Raw genomic sequence first — 19,283 nt, forward strand, 5'->3', positions numbered from 1 at the left:
GACGTAGCTGTTACGTCTCCCGGAGCGACGCTGTCAATCTCCATCCTTTTTATTAAATTAAATTGAAAATGCGTTTATGGGTTTTATCGAGATATTCACTCCGCAAGTATTATTGGTCACAGTGAGACGTAAGTTAACTATTAAACGCTGTAATTACTCAAATTATATGGTCGGGGAGCGGTGCGTGGCGCAGTGGTTAAGGCGGCCGCCCTATGTAGAGACTACAGTCCTCAACCTATGTCCTCAACGCAGGCGTCCCCGGTTCGAATCCCGCGTCGGGCAGACCTTTCCTGCATGTCATTCCCCCCTCTCTCTGCCTCCCCCTTTCCTGTCTATCTCACTGTCTATCAAAAAAATATATATATATATGGTCGGGCAAAATGATAGAATTAACTATTCCATGTGGCCCTGCTGCCAAAAATATCAATAATAATGCAGATTCAGCAATCCCCTAAAAACACTAGATCGGTTCAGCTGTATCAAGTTCAATTTAATTAAACAGGATATACAGATAAAGACTAATATTGTAAAACTGACAATACTATTGCTGGTGCTAATACAAATTTTAGCAGACATTACAGCTGTAGTAGACAAATGTTTTAATGTTTACATAAACAATGATGCTTGAAATTTTTTTGAAAAGAAACAACTTCATAAAAGTCAAAGTCAAGGCAAATAACACAAAAACATGGAAGGTAATTTCACAACAATTCACAATTTCAGAATATCGCAAACATATGTGAATGTATGTACATTTTTATGATGACTATTTTCTTGCCACAAGCTCCAGGAGAGTGGAGGTAATTTTGTCAAGGCTCTTGGAGTATTGAGGGCCCCTGTGCATCCTGGGATTTTGTTCCATGTGTAGAGTTGATGCAGATGAGCGAGAGTCAAAATACTCCTTAGCAGCAGGGTGGTATTCTTGAGGGTGCGTGGGTTCTTGAAACCTTTCACGATAATATCCTGGCTCATCTGAGCGGGTAGCATGTGGCGTCCAAGACGTTTCAGAGAACCCAGAAACCTCTGGAATTCAAAAAGAAGAACTTATAAAGGGACGTGGGAAAAATTCATTTTTGAGAGTGGAAACCAGCAACTGTAGCGTACTGTTCATCACAAGATGAACAACAAATTTCACTGTTTTTCTATGATACTTTTAATGAGGAATATTTCATCAAATATGACCGATAAACAGACCTTAAAAGGATAATTCGGCTTTTTTGAAGTGGGTTTGTATGAGCTATAAATGCCCATTAAGTACACTATATGCAGTAGAAAGGAGCCTGCCTGTGTGGAGGAGTACTGAGTAAGTTGGTTAGTTCCAGATAAACTTTTTTCCGACCAACCAATGCATTGTCAAATTTTACTTTAGATCGTACTCTTTTTTCTTCTTTTTTTTATAACTTTTATTTATCAAATGCCCGACAGTCATAGAGTGCATAGGTACATACGAGGAGTATTATATATATATATTTTTTTTTTTTTTTATAACGTTCAATGAACTTAAATGAATTAGATCATACTCTTAAACTGGTGTATTATTTTGAGACTGATTAATTGTCCCTCGTTGACAACAGTGTACTGCCTGTGTCTCAGTGCAGCGCGATGTGTCGATGTTTTTCAGTGGGGGAGAGCAGAGCCCTTTCTATTCCATCTAGTTTTCTTAATGGCCATTTGTAGATCTACAAACCCACTTCAAAAAAGTTGAACTATCCCTTTAACATTTGAGTTATTTATGAACATTAATGCCTGTTACAGAGCAAAGATAAAGTTAGTGGTATCAAGTTAAACAGTTTGTATTGACAAATTACCTCCATACTGGCCTCTACTTGTGAGTCTGGGTTCCTCATGGTATTCCTGGAGTTGCTCATCAGGCATATACTCAGGCTGCTTCCAGCCTCGTCCTCTGTTTTCATCTTGGAAACAATAGTCTTGCGGTTGTCTGAGGTCTAAATCCTCTCTGAGGCTTCTTTCATACTTTTGTTGTGGAGACAGCTGTGAGTCTGGCTTTAAGCTGCTGTAATTGTTGTTGACAACAGCTCCACTTTGGCTTCTTTGCTACAACAGAAACAAATTCCTCTTTAATTTATTCGACAGTTTTGCAAAGGGACAGAATTAAAGCGCATATTTATTAGAAAGACTGGCCATGTGCACAGTGACACCTACCACAGCACTGTCTGACTTTTTGGACTTGAATTCTCTCAGGAGGCTGCAAAGTTTATTCTTCAGGAAGTCAGCTTCTTCTGCATTCTCAATTTCAATATTTTTCTTGAAGGGGAAAAGTGACATGGAAAAAAGATGTGGTTAAGACCCCCCTTGCATAGCAGACACCTCTCTGCTTGTGTATGTTGCAAATACTTTTCACTTTACAACCTTACCAGCATGTCAAAGACACTCTCTGACCCAGAACCACCTCTTTGGTACATCTCAGAATGATGTGGGCTCTAAAACAACAAGTTTGACATCAGGTATGTTAAATAAGAGCATCATGTTCTTTTATTACTATAGTTGGAAGTAGAAAACAGTAGTGGTCCCCAATCCCCAGGCTGTGGACCAGTACAGGGACATACAGAGAAAGAAATGTGTGTTTCTATGGTGTACAAAAGGACTATTCATATGAATTCATTGGTAGGATACTATTTCATCAGAATAGCTTAATGTCATGACAGATTACCTGTGATTCTGTGTAGGGATCAGGATATTGTTGTGCTCCATGGGTTTCAGGTCTCTGTGGTCGTGATGTACCAACTGGTCTGGGATGACCACCAAACTTTTTTGGATTTGGAGGTCCATATTCATCACCAAACCTTTGAGAATAAAACAGACATGTGGAGATGAAAAAACAAACCATTCAGCCAAACAATATAAAAGATTCACGTTTCTAATGTTTTACAGATAAATGACCGGGGATGTTATCACTCACATCTCCTTCGTCATCTCCACCTCCTCTGCTGTGGCATCAGAGAAGCGACTCTTTCTTTTCCTTTTACCATGTCCGTCATCATCATCAGAGGCCCCCGTCAGAAAGCGCCTGAATGGCTCTGGGATGCCAGACATGGTCCTGGTAACTTCCACTTGTCTATGGGAGGAAGGGGGTCCTGTTCTGCTTAGCCCAGGGTTAGCAACTGCTACCTCTTCACGTGGTTCTCTCAGTTTGTGCTGATAATCTTTGATAATATTGAATAAATGATCATGGGGATCATCACTCTCAGAAGGTGTGGCAAAGCTCCTTCTCTTGGCCTCTGATTCAGTTGATCCCTGCCTACTTGCTCTGTTCATACCATCATATCTGCCAGATTCCCTTTCCATGGGCCACCGTTGTTTATCTTCTGGGTATGTCTGCTGTGACGCCTGATACTCAGAATTCATCTGCCTGCGTCGAACTTCCTGAGTGTAGAACTCCTTCAGAGCATCTCTCTCTGGGAAGGGGCCTTTGATAGGAGGAGCCTCTTTAGGGTAACCCAACGAAACCTGTCGGGGCTGGCCACGAGGCATTGGCATCTCATCCCTAGGATCATACCTGGAAACACCACCAGGATTGTACGGCTCTTGAACATATTCCTCTTCGTATTCTTGTCCGTGCATATTACTTTCCCTGTAATCGCCCCCTTGCAGGTCTTCTTCCATGTAGTCACGGCTGAGAGTGTCCTCCGGTTGGTACATCTGTCTGCCTCTGTTCATGTAAGTTTCACTTGGGTGGAATGATGGTGTATCGGGGTAAACTGAGGGATACCTCCCCTGGTGAAAAGGTTTATCATCATTGAACTTTGGTAGATGTGGTGGTACATCTCGCTGTGTGAAACTCTGGGTGTTATTTCGGCCCCTATTTTGCTTCTGATTTGATTCAACTGTGAAACAGGAGTAAACACACAGTTTCAGTAAAATACAACTTATTATAGATTCATTTGCATTTTCACTATGAATAGCTCCATGACAAATTCTTTTTATAGTGGTGGTTAGATATCAAATTTAATATTGCGTGTATTAGCAGCATTCAACAGTATTGAAAAGTGTACCTCTTGGAAAGTTTGAAGTCCCTCTTTTGGCCATTGGCTGAAACACAAAAAATAAATCACAAAGAGCATAATGTTAACCTCTAAAATAATTAAAAATGAAAACTATTGAAATAAAACAAATGCAATTTAATATCTTCATTAAAAATGACTAGTTACTGAAAGCTGTGTGGCTCACATTTGGATTTCCTCGTCCATCCTGTCTCTCTATTATTTCTGCTCTGGTTCGTATGATCTTTCCTCCTTGGGTTATGATGGACTGTTTATCCCAGGTCACCAAGTCTGGCCGTTTCAATTCCTGCATGAACACAAAAATAAGACAGTCACACTTCAGTCCTGTCAGCTGAAAAGCAAACCAAACACTCAAAGGGCTTATAGATTTCTGAAAACTTCGACAGTGCTTTACCACATATTTCTGCCTGTGTTTACGTCCAATCACATGGTGGACCATTTCTGGTAGGTTCGTAGTCATGTGACACAGCTTACAGGCATAACAGGGGCCGGGGTGCTTGTCATCTCCGGGGACTTCATCCAAATAGCTCAAACCTGAGGCATAAAACCAAAACATTTTAAATCACAATTAAATTTAAATTGATGGTTTATTTTTAAATGTTGTATCAAAGTACTCACCGATGATGGGTTCATCAAGCTTCAAGTAGTCCAGATACTGTAAAATGTCCATAAATTCTGGTAAGGCATGTTGTTTGACTGCAGCCCCTAAGAAACCAAAACACTGGTAGTTAGCAAAGGAAAATATCAGAGATGATTTTAAGTGTAGAATGTATTTTATATATCATATATCATGTGTACAGACCAAGGTTATTATAGTTTAAAAATTTTCCTTAGTTTATATTTTTATTTAATTTTTCAGTTTGCTCTTTTATTTCAGTTTAGTTTTAGTTAGTTCAATAAGTGATTAAGCAGTTTTAGTTTAGTTTTTTTTTTTTCCCCCAGGTAGCCTCTGTGAGAACTCTGAAGATGAACTTTCAAATTTGTGGGATTCCATAAATGTTCCCATCAGTCCTCAAATCCTCATCACGTTGGGGCGGTGGCGATAGACATTCCTGTCTATCTCTACTGAACTATCAAATAAAGGCAAAAAAGCCCCAAAAAATATTAAAAAAAAAAAAAAATCCTCATCACGTTACATTCACTCTTTAATATCTACCTGTGGGTCGTACTCGAAGTAGTCCCATATTGAGCCGTTTTCTTCCTGCAACTTTGCCATCTCTAAGAAAACTAAAACTAAGCTAATGTTATCTACAATTCAGTTTAGTTTTGCATTGTTTATTGTAGTTTTTATTTAGTTCTCGTGTTTGGAAAAATTGTAATTTTTATTTTATATTTCAGTTTACTAAATTATTTTTTCACTGATAGTTTTAGTTAATTATATTAAACCTGGTACAGACTGACTCGTTTTGCTTAGTTCTCAGTACAGCACATCCTTATTTTTAATTTTCAAATGTATCTGTAATGCAGCTTAACTAACTGCTTTACATACAACACAGACGGGATCTCTTTGATACAAACATGGGATGAAATCTTCTGAAATCATTACGACAGCCGATTAAAAAAAAATGTTGACAACGATGCTTTCATTGTATAAAAAAAAACTTACTTTGCAAGAAAGAGAGGCCTCGGCCTCCTGTGACATCCATCTTAGAGAAGTAAAACTACCACATTCCCATGTTACCTCTATTATCCCTAGAGTAGAGGAAACCAATTTTTCCTCTACGATTTGTTTTGTCAGGTGACTTTGGAACATGCTTCTTTGGGGCTGCATGTTCAAAAACGTGTACAAGTATCTCTTGGAAGAATTTGTCGCCATTTTTTTCCTACGCAAAGCGGCATGAATGTATTTTTGTTTTTTTACATTTGAACCCTCCTCTAAACAGAAAGTTGGATCAAACAGTCAGACTGTTTGATGTGCAAGGATGCATGCATGCTCTGCATAAACCTACAGAGATGATTACTTGCATCTTTCATCATCTACTTCAGTAGCCAGGCACCAGCCAAGTCAGGATCATTGCAGCTGCGTGTTGGTGCACTCATTAATGATGCAGTCACAAATCAACTGGATGTGATCCTGCTCTGTCTAATACATAGCCACCAAAAATGGTGGCCAAATGTATAGACATTTGGGGAGACATGTAGGTTGGCCTATACTGCATTCTTTCACTAATTGCCGCCCATTTGATTGATGGGCGGATGAATGACGTTTATGAATAACATGTTGACCCCCGAGGGCATCAGTAGGCGGCACAATCTCCATTTGTGGGGAAAACCAGTTGTGTCCACACAGTCCAGTAAAACAAGGACACACAGTGGAAGATGCCCTGCGTATGGTGCACTGAGCCCAGCTTGCATGCTACCTATTTGCCTAATACCATTGCATCTGAGGCTAGATCCAGTCACACTGGTAGCCTTGTCAGCATTCTGCTGCTGGTAAATGTACAAGCCCCTCAGTCGAAACTGGGGTAATTTTAAACCAAATATACAGTGACTTGACGGGACTACACATGATGTTGCACAGCCAACTGGTAAACATTGCAGATGCCCAGAATATAAGGATTGCCCTATAATAAAAAAGACAGAGGGGTTCACAGTCTTCACAGATTTTTGAATGATTCATCTACCAAAAACCACACAAGGTACAAAGTGGAACTCTTGCTGTCCTTTGTTTTGGGCACATAGACTTGGCTGATTTCAACAATCAATCAGCTCCAGTCAGCTGCATTCCAGAAACCTTTGCCCAGTTTCAGTACCCACCATCAAACCAGTGCTGGGCCAGTTCCGGCACATCATTTGTGCCAATACCTGCATTAGTCTGACAATCAGACATGCAGGATTTATGCAATTGATGAGTCATAGACTCTATGTCAAGTATGTGCATAGCAGTACATGACACATGTGTGATGTTCAACATCTTATTCCAAAACTATGGGCATAAATCTACTGCTATAGCAGCAGATCGTCTCCATAACATTTTAGAAACTGGACTGAATTTGTTCCCAATCAGCCACAAGCGCATCAGTGAGTTTGGAGCTGATCTTGGAAAACAAGTTTGAAAACCCATTATCCCACCCGTCTTCAAGGGGCAAGGTCAGGGCTCTGTGCAGGCAAGTCGAAGTTTCCCTTAATTAAGGAGGAACCGTGACGTTTGTGTATTTCAGTTTTTAGAGTGCTGGAACATTTTTTATATAATCCAGTCCAAACCATGACATGTTCTTAGATTTTTTTTTTTTCCAGTTTCTCAAAGCATTCTACGGGGATCACAACCAATGCAATAAAAATGCTGTCCATAAAAAACCAGCAACAGAGTAGACTGACCTCTGTTACCTTCATCTGAACAGACAGCAAATACACTCTTGGCCAGAATAGAACAAAATAACAGGGCTGAAGATGAAGTCTACTTACCCGCAGCAACAAGGGCTTCCTCTTTCTGCCAGGAATAAAAGGAGAGCAACAAAAATCAAGTCAATCAGTACTGGGTTAAACAGGACAATGGTTAGGGTTCACCACTGCTAAAAACAGAACCATTATGTCATGGACACAAAAATATGTTTTAGCATGTTATTTTCACTAAAACAACTTGAGGTGCAGTAAAGGTACATAAACTCACCTGTCTTCTTTTAAGTTTTTTTTTTTTTAACCTAGTATATTTGAAAAGAAAGCAGTTAAGGACTTGAGGGTGTGTCCTTCTGCTTGTAACTGTAAATATTTAGCTGTTTTATTAAGAGAAGGTTATCGCAATACTTAAAGACCAAATTTTATGTGAAATGGCTGTCTGTGTGGAGAGAAGTAGTTAGTTGCAAGGTTTCTTCTTTCTTCAGTACAAACAAGAGGAGACATAGGCTACGTTTAAACGGAAACGATCCGAACAGAAAATGCAAAAGTGGCGTCGCGTCTTCACTTTTTATTCCGCGTTTAGACGAGCGTTTTTGGGGTGGAAATCTGCGTGCAACACACAACACCACCAAGTCCGCACGCCTGTGTGTTTTCCTCTTCTACTTCTTCTTCTTGATTTCCGGCAGGCTGTACGCCGGCAATCGTAATGCTGCCCTCCGTGCCCTCCACAGGTCATAGCAATCAGAGCAGACTTTTGCGTTTTCACCCTTTACATGGGGATGCAACGGTGGAGTGTTTTTAAGATTTCCACTCTGGAGGGTGGTTTCACTTTTTTGCGTTTTCAAGCCCCCAAAACAATCTGTTTTGATCAGACATCATCCCTCCAGACATAACAGGCCTTACTCATGCAAGACATACAAGTCATCATCAGTTTTCTTCAGACAAGGGCGTATACCTCAAGTGCAAGAAGCTCAAAAGCTCTTCCAAAACGCAGCTGACCATGCAGCAGTACGCTGAACGGATCCTTTTTGGACAACCAACTGAGGACTGAGGCTTCTATGCCTGGGCACAGTGGGCAGCATCTTTGCAACTGTGATGCCCGGTTTGTCAGAGTACAGTCCATGTTTATGCATTATTAGTCTTCCATGTTCAGCTTCCCAGTAGTAGAAACTGGAAACCACTGAGAATCAAGCAAGTTGTCCAACTTGCCCACCAAAACATGAATCTTCAGGGAAGGATGTGAGATGTAGTCATGTGCAAGAACAAATTCACATGTTCTAAACCTTAGTGTGTTGCAAGTTTTGGTCAAATCAATGGTGATGGAATAAAAGTTCCAAAAATCTTGCAAGATCCTGACCTGGTGAATTTCCCAAGGGAGCTGGAGAAAATTTCCAGAGAGTGGATGTGGGACAGTGACTCTAGGATGTCCTTCATTTAAAACAAACTATTAAAAGGAGAGTGACACAGATCAGTCACCCAGCAGGTTGTTCAAAAACATGAATCTTGCAATCCTTGTGTCGATCACAACTGTCCACATATGATGATGATGATGAAGAAGACTAAGAAAACAGAGATCAAGTCATATAGCCGTCACTATGATGCCCACTGAAGGGTGCACCAATCAAAGACATCATAGTCATCCTGGATGCGCAGCACGTTGTCTTCACAAAGGTCGAAGAGCCTGCTGGTTTCTTGTAGCAAGAGAAGTGCCTGAATGCTCAGACATGAAAGATGCAGATGCAAATGTGCCCAAAATCTCAGTTTCAAGCCTCACTCAGAAGAAATGTTCAGCACTTGCCTGTTATCACTGATGTGGGACTTACCCACCAGATTGTTTTTACTATGACACAAGACGGCAGGACTGAGGGAGGAAGAACTGCAGGATACACACGGAGAGAAATAAACCAACAGTCCAGAGATCTCCACAGCTTGTGAAGACAGTGGGATGACACGTTTTGTTTCTAACTGTGAGTTTTACCTTGAGCCTGTTGAAAATTTGTTGTTACATGCAAGGAAAAATCGTCAGCTTAAATTTAACAATAGCAATAGTCGCAGTAAAATAGCTTGTTATCCATTACCATTAATTTATCACAGAGTATTTCATATGTTAATATTCAACACAAATTTCAGATTACATAGCTCTCTGCACTAGTAAATAGTGCTGTGTACCTTTAAGTGCCCTGATGTGGTCAGGTGGATCTTGTACAAGGTTTCTCCTCTTATGGATTTATCACAGACCTGGAGAGAAACAGAAAACATTATTCCCTGCAATAGCAACAAACAATGGTAGCAAAAATGGATGAATTCTCTCGGTGAGCAGCATCTTAAACTACGAACTGAGCATTAATCACTGAATACTAAACCACAAGTATATTGTATAACTACAAGTATACTGTGGTTTAGTATAACCAAATTAGTATAATTAGCTTATTATCTATCAACCGAGTGTAAATAGTCATTAGCACTTGTAAATCATGTTTTATTTCTTTCTCGAACCGTGTCACATTAGCAGGTGAAGCTAACGTTAGCTATCTTACCGTGCACTCAATGAATTCAGCTTCAACGTCGTAAGGCGTCTCGAAATTGTCCATTTTGGAAGTTTAACGACTAACAAAGAGTTAAAATGTTCACAATTTAGAAAACGTAAGCTACTGGGCCTAACCTTTACGTTTATATTTGCAATGTATAGTTTGAAAACACTATCCGTTCGTGTGCGTGTATGGTTTGTTTCATCGAGACGTTACCTTCCGTTGACACAACTTCCTGTGAGCTCGTGTCGTCGGCCACAGGAAGCTCAGGTGAGCGGGGTCAGTCTTTGTACCGTACCGCCCTCCTCCGAAAGCTGTCCAGGCGTTCAAAACGAGCGCACATCGTAGAAAACACTGGGACAAGTTGACAGGCGTCCATTTACTACGCCCCCTGGTGGCATAACCGGCTCAGTGTCACAAACAGCAGACATGACTGCAAAGGGCTTATACTTTTTTTCTTCTGTTTATTTGGTTCTTAGAATAATTTGCTCCATAGTTACAAAAACAAACAGCTGCTTTTCAGGCCTGGCTTTGAAAACTGGGGCACTTCTCCGGCTGCGAGGCACCATCAGCAGCACAGCGTTCAGTAGACATAAGGATAAAACTATGAGGACAATGTTACAGTTAACAAGACGTCAGACTCCTTCACTCAGCAGTTCCTTATCATGTAGGTATGGGCAACTACAAACATATCATTGTAAAGAAGAAAATCAATAACCTGACTGAATGACCACGTCCAAGCCATGTTCACATGGAGGGAAATCATGAGCGCTCAAAGGTACAACGCCTTCATATCTATATACAATCTTGAATATGTACACTTACCAATGATTTACACACCCCTCTCACAAAGAGGCATTATGTAAATTATAATCACATGTGTTTGCTTTTAGGAACATGGCATACTACTCAGCTTCACAATATGGTTTCCCAATTATTTAACAAAAACATATTTTGCTTCGGAGGCAATAAAATGAATTATCCCAATTTGGAAAAACTGCTGCAATAATCTACAACCTGGAGTGAGGAAAATTAAGTAAACTAAAAGTATGACAGCAATCCAAATAATGAAAATCATTACAATGGTCACACTAAAGGAGTATTTTCTGGTGTATTATTTTAAGTCACTATCATACAAAAATATGTCACCAGCATCATCCGTACTACTTTAAAGCTGTAAAAGTTTGATGGGCAGGGGCCAGAGCATGACAGGCCTGTGTCTGATTATTATACATCTTCATGTACAGTGTACCAGTGACATACAGCACAAAGAGATGAGCTCACAGACAGAGAGAAAAAAAAAGAAGACGTTTCTGTTAATAAAAGCGTGGATGTGGATAAATTATTTATCCAAGACAGAATGAGAACCATAAGTCACCATACAGACACTTTCCAAAATCAAAAACAAAAGGGCTGTGGCGATGTCGCTGATCAAGTATCTAAGAAACAATGTTGAGATGTTTTAGTAGCAGGAGGGTCAGGTGTAAACTTCAGGAGGAGAAACTTGGGTCAGTCAGAAGAGTTGTAGAGTCCTCCTGGAAGATTGTTCAGACGCGAACGCAGCTCCTTTCGGACCTGGGTCACCCTCGCCAGTTTACGTTTGTATTCCTGAAAAAGTCCACAGCAGAAGAGGTCTGTCAAAACCTAGAAACATGTTTGCAATGTTGTGATTTTTTTTCTTTTCTTCTTAAAATCAGAAATATTTTAAGAATACAATTTGTCTCAAGGAAGCAGAGATAAGACTCAATCACACAAATGAAAACTAAATAAGAATAGAAATATTAGTGACATAACAGAATGTGTTTCATTTGAAAACAGAAACCATATTAATTGTCAAAAGGTTGTATGAGACTTTATCAGTCATCTTACAAATGACTGTATCTAGGATGAGATTTAAATGTGTTTATATTTCACTGTATTTACCTCAGGTTCATAGATAACTCTCATCTTGGTTTACTTTATGTCTATAAAACATCTCAAGTCATTGAGGACTCAGACTGAGGTGTTTACAGTTTAACATCTTGATCGAGAACTGAACATCTAAAGGGCATGTTATGGAGTGTTTGAAATCTAGAGAGGGCCATGAAACAGCTGACATAAGAAAGACGTTCACCTGATTCATGTACATCTAATTATTCTAACAGTAAAAAGACACATTAAGATCAAATGTTACTCAAGATGTTGTTGTTTTTTATCTCTGCTCCAGTTACATCACTTTTAAGGTGTTACTTTGTTATGATTGTTGGACAGCTGATGTGTGGGTGTGTTGTACAAGCAAAACACATTTCTTCAGGTCAGGGGGATAATAAATATACACTACTGTCTATTTATTTGTGTCTATACCAGATTCCTAAAACTTTGTTCTGCTCTTCTAACGTTTTGATTTGACCTGTTATACAATGAGTTTCCCTCCATTTGAGCACATCTGCAACTTCTATTGAACTTAGCTCAATTCAAACCTTGAGGGTGTCAATACCAGAGAAAAAAAACTGTTAATGCTGTTAGCATAACATCCTTAAAAATGGAAATTTCAAACACAGCACACACCACCAGCAACTGCAGGTGTTACAGCAAAATAAAAGCACTCACAAAATTATTTTCAGTTTTTATTTTCAGTTTTTTATTACAAGAGACTTGACTGGGTGAAGATACAAATTCAAGATCCTCTTGGTGTCCTGTGAATAAAGGCTGGACAGTTATTGTCACCACAAAGAAATCAAGGTTACGGGAAAACAAGAAACTTTGTAGATAAGTGGTTCAGCGCTACAAGACTGGATTTGTTTTGGTCGATACTCTTATCTTGTGGAAAGTGCGCAGTGAGTGACCTCAGCTAACTAAAAGGTTCAAGTAATTCTCTATGACAATGGGAAAATCTCACTTGGACGTGTGTGAGAATGTTTCCTGTTTGGCGATGCAATGAGGCCTAAGACTTGGATTGAAATCTGCAGTAAGACTGAAACAGCTGAAATACATAAACAGAAATGTTACTTCAAAACATGGGAAGACAAGCTGTGCGAGCATGCTGCTAGATGGAGGATGACCACTGAGAATGGATATTAATGACACAAAAGGCGAGGTAGACGAAACATACACACATACAAAATAAGTGAAAAGAAAGAAAGTGATTTACGCACTTCAAGTTTCTGCTCGTTCTGGGCCAGGCCGTCCTTCTGGCTTTGCAGGAAGACCGTTAGTGTGCGTGTGAGCTGCCTCCTATCATCTATTTCCGCTGCCAAGCGACCGCTGTAGTCTGCTAGCAGCATGCAGGCCTCCTCCACCAGCCGGGAGAGACGATCCCCCGACTCTTTATCTGAATCACAGAGAGCATACAGAGAACAGGGAACAATGCTCAATGATAACCACTTCAGAGGGTTCAGCTGGAGGTAATTCAGACATCTGCCATTCCCGGACAAGGACGAACAATCACTGGCAGCTCTAACATTGTTTCATATGATGAATTGAGGCATTTTGGGCACTTTTTACTCATTCTAGTTCAAGTGTGTTGTTTAAGTGATCTTCAGCCGGTAGTGTTTGTCTCTTGAGATGAAGACAAGTGAGCTCTTTATAATGTTTTAAAAGGCTTTAAACTACTTTTAAAAACATTTAAATAATAAACAAATATTAATGTACAGTCAGAGAGCACTTTATTAGGAACACCTGGACATTTGCTATTTAATGCAATTATCCTCTCAGCCATTCAGTAGATGAAGTAGATGAGCTACAATAGCAGAAGTCCATGTTGTTTCTCATCCCTGTTGGCCAAAAGCAGAAGTCACCACCACGACAACAACAGGACTGTTGGAGACTGCAAACATAGACAGGTCAGATGAACGTTGACTTGTGCTGAGGTATTCAGATGGTCAACAGTCCAGTCTGTGGTGTAATAGTGTGGGCAATGTTTTCTTGGCACACTCTCTGCTCTGTCATTCACTGTCCCCGCCTATTTGAGTATTGTTGGTGACAATTTACCCTCTACACTCTAAAACAGCGGTTTTCAAAGTGTGGGTGCTGGAGAATGACTGGGAACGTGCAGCAGAAAAAAAAAAAAAGATAATAAGATGATATGAATTATCTGTTACTATCCAATTGGCTAAATTCTGATCGATTTATCCCTTCCCCACATCAACACCATCTGTCTGCATCAAAGAAGCAGGGCTCTGCCCAACCCTGGAGGCAAGCAGCACAAAACACATTGCAAGTGTCTTTGCTAGTTTCATACCAAATGCAGCTGTAATTTCCCCATTCAGCACCCACACTGTTTAAATGGCAGGAGGTGTGAGAGATGTGTTCTGCTATCTTCAGGCAGCAGAAAGCCACTGACCAACAAAAACAAGAAGTTAGGGGCAGCACATTGATTCAACAGCTTTATGCTGAAAACCCCTGTTCTTGAGGATACTTCAACGCAATGCAATTAGGGGATGGAAATCTAAAAGCTATGCTTCGTCCATCCCCCTTTCAGGCCAGGTGTTGTTGTTTTTTGTGTTGTTGCTGTTTTGGTATGTTGATGTGTGAGTTTGTTCTGTCTGGTTACTGTGTACTGGTGTGAAATAAAACACTTAAAAAAAAAAATGTCACAAAGCAAGCTCCAGAGGAACATCTTTGAGACTTGGCTGAATGGGAGCAAGAATCTGCAGCAGACAAATCTGCAGAAATGTGATGCAATCCAAGCCACGAAGCACTGAGGCTGTTTCAAATGTAAGCAGAGGCCTGATCCAGTGTTTTTAGGGTGTTCCTAATAAAGTGCTCCATGTGACTCAAGTACACAATAATGTCCTGTGTCCTGCCTCCCACCTGTGATCCTGTGAAGCAGCGACGTGTCCTGCACCTCAGCAGGAAGGGAAGAGATTCGCTGACGCAGCACTGAGTCGCCAGAGGCTGCATTTTCCAGCTCCTGCAGAGCTCGGATTAACTCCGCTGTCTGAGGTCGCAGGTGAAAGGAACAAAGCAGATGAGAGGAGTGAAAGAAGAGAGCGTGGTAAATGACTGGTTAAGATTAAGTATGTGCCAGACATGAACAACATCTGACAGGTAAGCAGAGAGGTAAGACAGTATGAAGAGACGCATCCTTCCAAAAGCTGCTGTGTCAACTGTGACAAGTATCATAAAATGATCCTATGTGGTTTACAGCACAACTTCATTAGCATCCTGTATTTATGGCTGCGTTGTTTGTCTAGAGCAGCACCTGTGGGGGCTCAGCTGGGGAGCTCTGAGAGGCAAAGTCCTCATCATCTGGCTGGATTTCCTCATATGACCTCTTCTTCGCCTTCTTTTCTCCATCTGTGATTTACAAGAAAAAAAGCAAAAGCAAAGAAAAGTTAAAAATAGAACTTGGTTTAGTAACATCGGTGAAACGGTGAACATTTTATATGATGAAATACAGAGCAACTGTATAATAATTTCACAGTCGTAAAGACGATTAGCCATAGAGGAAAATTCATCATACAGAAAGGAGGCAAAGCAAGCACGTTAGGTCACACTGACTTGTTGTTGTGAGAAGTACATACGTAGACATGGTTGGGTGTTGAGCGCTACTTCGAAGCTATACAGTACCACTACAGGTTAGTAGTGAATTAACTTACATAGGACTTGCGAGAGCTGATCCAGCAGGTTGTTCTCGTACACGGCTCTCTCCTGCCAGATGGACAAAACCCGACCCAACTGTTTCTTACAGCCCTCCTCGCCCTCTCTGGACAGGAACACAGCACATAACAGACACATACTTTTTACTGCTTTGTTCCAACAGCCCTTTCACTGCCAATATGCTATACATGACATAAGCTGCATCAAAGTTTGAAAGATATCACATCCTGAACGATAAAGTAATCTCAATCTCAATTAAGAATTTCAGAAACGATTATTGGAGAAGTCTGAACACTCTGTTTCTTGAATTGTTCATTTTAAACGACAAAATTTTCTAGCGCAATTCAATAGAAACATGGACTTCAGGAATAGAAAATTAGTGATACAAACGAACCTATCACAGAGACCTGAAACAGAAGACACAACACAACAACACTTATCGCTGATGTAGTAATGTAGAATCTGACCTGTATACGTGTTTGAATGCATCAACGATGATGGGCGCAAAGTCCTGGGTGAACTCTGGTCCTTTTTTCTTGCTGTTCTGAATGACGTCATTGGCCAAGTAAAGGAAGGTCAGCTTGCGTGATACCTGAGCTGCAAGCATTCACATGCAGACACACATATTACATTGAAGAATTTGGATATGATACACAAACCCAGACGATTAGGCTGAGCAAAACAGTGAGAGGTTTGGACGCAACAGATGTGTTTTGATCACCAGATAACGTATCAAAATGTTATTTATGATTATTTGATTAAACTTTTAAAAAGGAAAAAAAGATACCAGCATGTTTTCCCAGCAAGCAAGACCACAACACAACCAACAGGTTTTAACAAATCAACCTCACAGAAAATAATCAAGCAAAATCTATAATGTAGCCTAACACCCAGGTCAGGTACTCTTCATTAAAGCGACATAAAAGCCTCAAGGACTGAAACACTAAAGAACTTTTTTTATTTTCTTCCCTAATTTAACTGTTTCTTTTATGTTTCTTTTATATTTCTTCTCTATTTATGTTTTCTCCACCAGCAAAGACTCCATGGCAGATTGATAACAGACAGGTGATAATTTATATGTCTGTTGTTTTTGCACAGGTTACAGTCAACACTGAGCTAAGCTTAAAGCTCCAGAGAAAATGTGCCATCTCTATCCCCATTGCTATTAACACTGCACACTACTTTCGGTCCTTAGACAGAGCTCCTAAAATACAACATCCACTTGAGATATCATTAGGTTGTTGAGGAGCACCCTAAGGGAAAGAGGGCTTCTATTAGCTACAGCAATACCCAACATACAACAGGCTTTTTTATCATCATTTAAAATAATATTGTAAGCAGCTCAAAGATTATGTGTTTAAGCTCTACCTGCATCTACTTAATAAATTCAGAGCTAGTATTTACTGTGAGTCAGTTATAAATGGCAGGTTAGTGGTCTGAAACCTCCATCAGTCACACTTTGAGTTGCATCTTTAAAAAGACACACACACAAACACCACCAGCCACTCCTTTTTTTTGGGTTACACACTCTGCATCAGTTTTTGTTATGGCACACCATGTTTTATAAACCTATTGTGACAATAAGGCAAAAATAAAATTACACAAAGAATATCCAACTACCACAGCGAATCAGAGGTTACAGTGTATTTCAGTATCAGTCCACAAAGCTGTGAAATCGTATGTTGTAAATCATGATGCTGCCTGAACTACTTGACACAGTTACGCATTTAGTAGTAACTGACCATGACTAACTTTGACAAATCTTACATCTATGTAAAGTTTCAGGGGACATACTGTTGTGCTCCTGTGACAAGGAGAGGGAGAGAGGGAACGAAACCAAGACAAAACTAATGGCAGAGAAGCTAAAGCTTCAATGAGACAAATAAACCCACCCCTGCAGCTACAAACAGCTCAAGTCGCACTGACCAACTTCTAACATTTAAGTCTAAGTTCTCCTTCTGATCCAGTATCACCTTACTATCCAGGTGGCCCAGTTATTTCTAGCATTCAATGTTAATTTAGTTCACTAAAACTTAAATGTTGGCAGTGTTGCATGGCTTGGGGAAAGGACAAGGTGAACTTCTCAGCTATATATTCGGAACACCAAAAACCAATGAACAGAGAGAGAGTCTTTCATAAAAGTTAACACTAATTTAAAAATAAATAAATAAAAACATGATGGAGCATGATCAGCTCATTTTCTTGACCTGGAAGAAGCTAAAACTCCTCGTGTGACTGACAGAAACTGGTGAGTTGGGTGGAAATATCTGAGTGTTCATCAATATGAGCAACAACCTTTATTTGACACATATAGCCATGATCTCAATTGCTAACTGGGTGTAATCTTTATTTCTACAGCTTAAAGGAAAATCCATCTTAATATGGATTTACTATGTGCACTGTGGGAGTCCATTTAAAGAGCAGCTCGGTGGTTCAGTCTGCCGCATCAGGGCTAAACAATTAGAGACTCGTTTACCAAAGCTAACATCAATGTATACATTTAGAAAAACCACGGGGTCAACATTTTAGACTTCACATGGCTACGAGAGAAACAAAGCAGCGTTAGTGGGGGGATAACGTGGTTACATGCTACGTTAGCCTTGGTGTTAAGACAATGCTGATGAGTTAAACCTCCTTGAACTGAAAGTTGGCTAGCGTTGGTTAGCAACTGCTCTGCTAACAACAGCCCGTTGTCAATCAGCTTTAATGTAATTTTAGTAACAGCATTGCCGAAGTTAGCCAGCGTATGTAGCCAGGAGCTACATCTAAGTTGTGTAAACATGCTACAGCCGTGTTTTATCACGAGGAACTAGCTTAGCTCGCACCGTCCTTACCTTTTCTTAACTCGTTGAACCAAACGTTGACTATGGTCTTGGAGTGTTTTCTATGGTGAATGAGCCACAACGACAGCGTCTGCACACTTTGCTGGGAGTTACTGAGCTCGGAGAGTTTCTTTTCTAGAGCCGCCTCAGAGAAAGCTGACATATTACCGACGAGATCAGGGGGGAGTGTGAGAAACCGGGAGAGGCAGCTCCAATGTTCCTCCCAGATGTTGTTTACCTACCTACAGCCAACCAGTCGTTACTACACTTTTAGCCATTCAAGGTAAATGCCATACGATACCGTTCCTATGGTGAAGACACGGTATTTATGCTAACTGGCTGCCACCGCCGCTGTCGTCTCGGTAGTTAGAGGAGAGGAGGGGGGAAGGGGTCTGCCCTGCTGCAGGCTCCGCTTCGGACAAACCAGCGCAGACACTGCACGAAGCGCTTCCGCAAGCTCCGTGTGACAGCGACGGTGCGTTCAGGTCCAGTGGAAATTATAGATCCCGTTGTGACAAGTCGTCTGGCTGATAAATATGACGAAGCATTATGAGCTCGTCGTGTAGGTAAAATATGTCTTTTGGTCTAGGTATCTTGTTAAGTCCAAATGAAACCTCACAGTCTGTGTAATGTGATGCAATTACTCTGTTTATTGTAGGAATATCGCTGCCGGTAACTGTGCAGCTTGCACGCTGACATCACAATAATGTTCACATTACTCTCCGTATTAAATGCGGCATTTAAACCATTATCATTGACAGACTGCACATCTTTGTTCACCATTCATTGCCCTGATCTGATATAATTGGCCAGGAATATCATGTATTCCCAACCATGTTCAAGGAAATGTTACTATTTAGATATTTTTTCTTACAAAATGATGCTGAAAATGAAAGAGATCAGGGGAATCCTGATCTTAAAATATGAAGGGAGGAACAGCATGCATGACAAATATGAATTCTGACATATAACCTTCAACTTATGTATCTTTCTCA

General features: G+C 40.4%; 2 protein-coding genes across 3 annotated transcripts; both read right to left on the reverse strand.

The window, feature by feature from the left end:
- Positions 1 to 582: 582 nt before the first annotated feature.
- LOC146978783 (uncharacterized) lies at positions 583 to 10,125 on the reverse strand. 2 transcript variants are annotated; one of them, XM_085791712.1, is made up of 13 exons: positions 9,896 to 10,125; positions 9,528 to 9,596; positions 7,428 to 7,452; positions 4,641 to 4,727; positions 4,417 to 4,556; positions 4,189 to 4,308; positions 4,014 to 4,050; positions 2,921 to 3,845; positions 2,672 to 2,804; positions 2,376 to 2,441; positions 2,164 to 2,265; positions 1,809 to 2,055; positions 583 to 1,023 (listed from the first exon to the last, which is right to left on the reverse strand). In XM_085791712.1, exons 1-13 carry the CDS (start codon positions 9,947 to 9,949, stop codon positions 767 to 769), a joined length of 2,262 nt encoding a protein of 753 aa, XP_085647838.1. In that variant the 5' UTR covers positions 9,950 to 10,125; the 3' UTR covers positions 583 to 766. The 2 variants fall into 2 exon arrangements, with proteins under 2 accessions (XP_085647838.1, XP_085647839.1); XM_085791713.1 differs by lacking the exon at positions 7,428 to 7,452 and having other exon boundaries at positions 9,896 to 10,110.
- A 199-nt stretch (positions 10,126 to 10,324) lies between these two features.
- On the reverse strand, positions 10,325 to 18,722 carry LOC146978784 (regulation of nuclear pre-mRNA domain-containing protein 1A-like). Its single transcript, XM_085791714.1, has 7 exons — positions 18,301 to 18,722; positions 15,934 to 16,063; positions 15,466 to 15,572; positions 15,069 to 15,163; positions 14,678 to 14,804; positions 13,021 to 13,196; positions 10,325 to 11,494 (listed from the first exon to the last, which is right to left on the reverse strand). The coding sequence occupies exons 1-7, from the start codon at positions 18,449 to 18,451 to the stop codon at positions 11,396 to 11,398; spliced, it is 885 nt and encodes a 294-aa protein (XP_085647840.1). The 5' UTR covers positions 18,452 to 18,722; the 3' UTR covers positions 10,325 to 11,395.
- Positions 18,723 to 19,283: the final 561 nt, after the last annotated feature.

This window comes from Trachurus japonicus, chromosome 11, assembly GCF_045865225.1.
Source record: "Trachurus japonicus isolate A0001 chromosome 11, Traja_1.0".
NCBI classification, from domain to species: domain Eukaryota; kingdom Metazoa; phylum Chordata; class Actinopteri; order Carangiformes; family Carangidae; genus Trachurus; species Trachurus japonicus.

Coding starts and splice junctions, on each gene's coding strand:
- LOC146978783 (XM_085791712.1), bottom strand. CDS start 9,949: ATGGACAATTTCGAGACGCCTTACGACGTTGAAGCTGAATTCATTGAG. Junction 2,805..2,920: donor GTGGAGATGACGAAGGAGAT/GTGAGTGATAAC, acceptor TTATTCTCAAAG/GTTTGGTGATGAATATGGAC. Junction 2,056..2,163: donor AAAAGTCAGACAGTGCTGTG/GTAGGTGTCACT, acceptor TTTCTGTTGTAG/CAAAGAAGCCAAAGTGGAGC.
- LOC146978784 (XM_085791714.1), bottom strand. CDS start 18,451: ATGTCAGCTTTCTCTGAGGCGGCTCTAGAAAAGAAACTCTCCGAGCTC. Junction 16,064..18,300: donor GTTCAACGAGTTAAGAAAAG/GTAAGGACGGTG, acceptor GAATGCTTGCAG/CTCAGGTATCACGCAAGCTG. Junction 14,805..15,068: donor CCCCAGCTGAGCCCCCACAG/GTGCTGCTCTAG, acceptor CTGCGACCTCAG/ACAGCGGAGTTAATCCGAGC.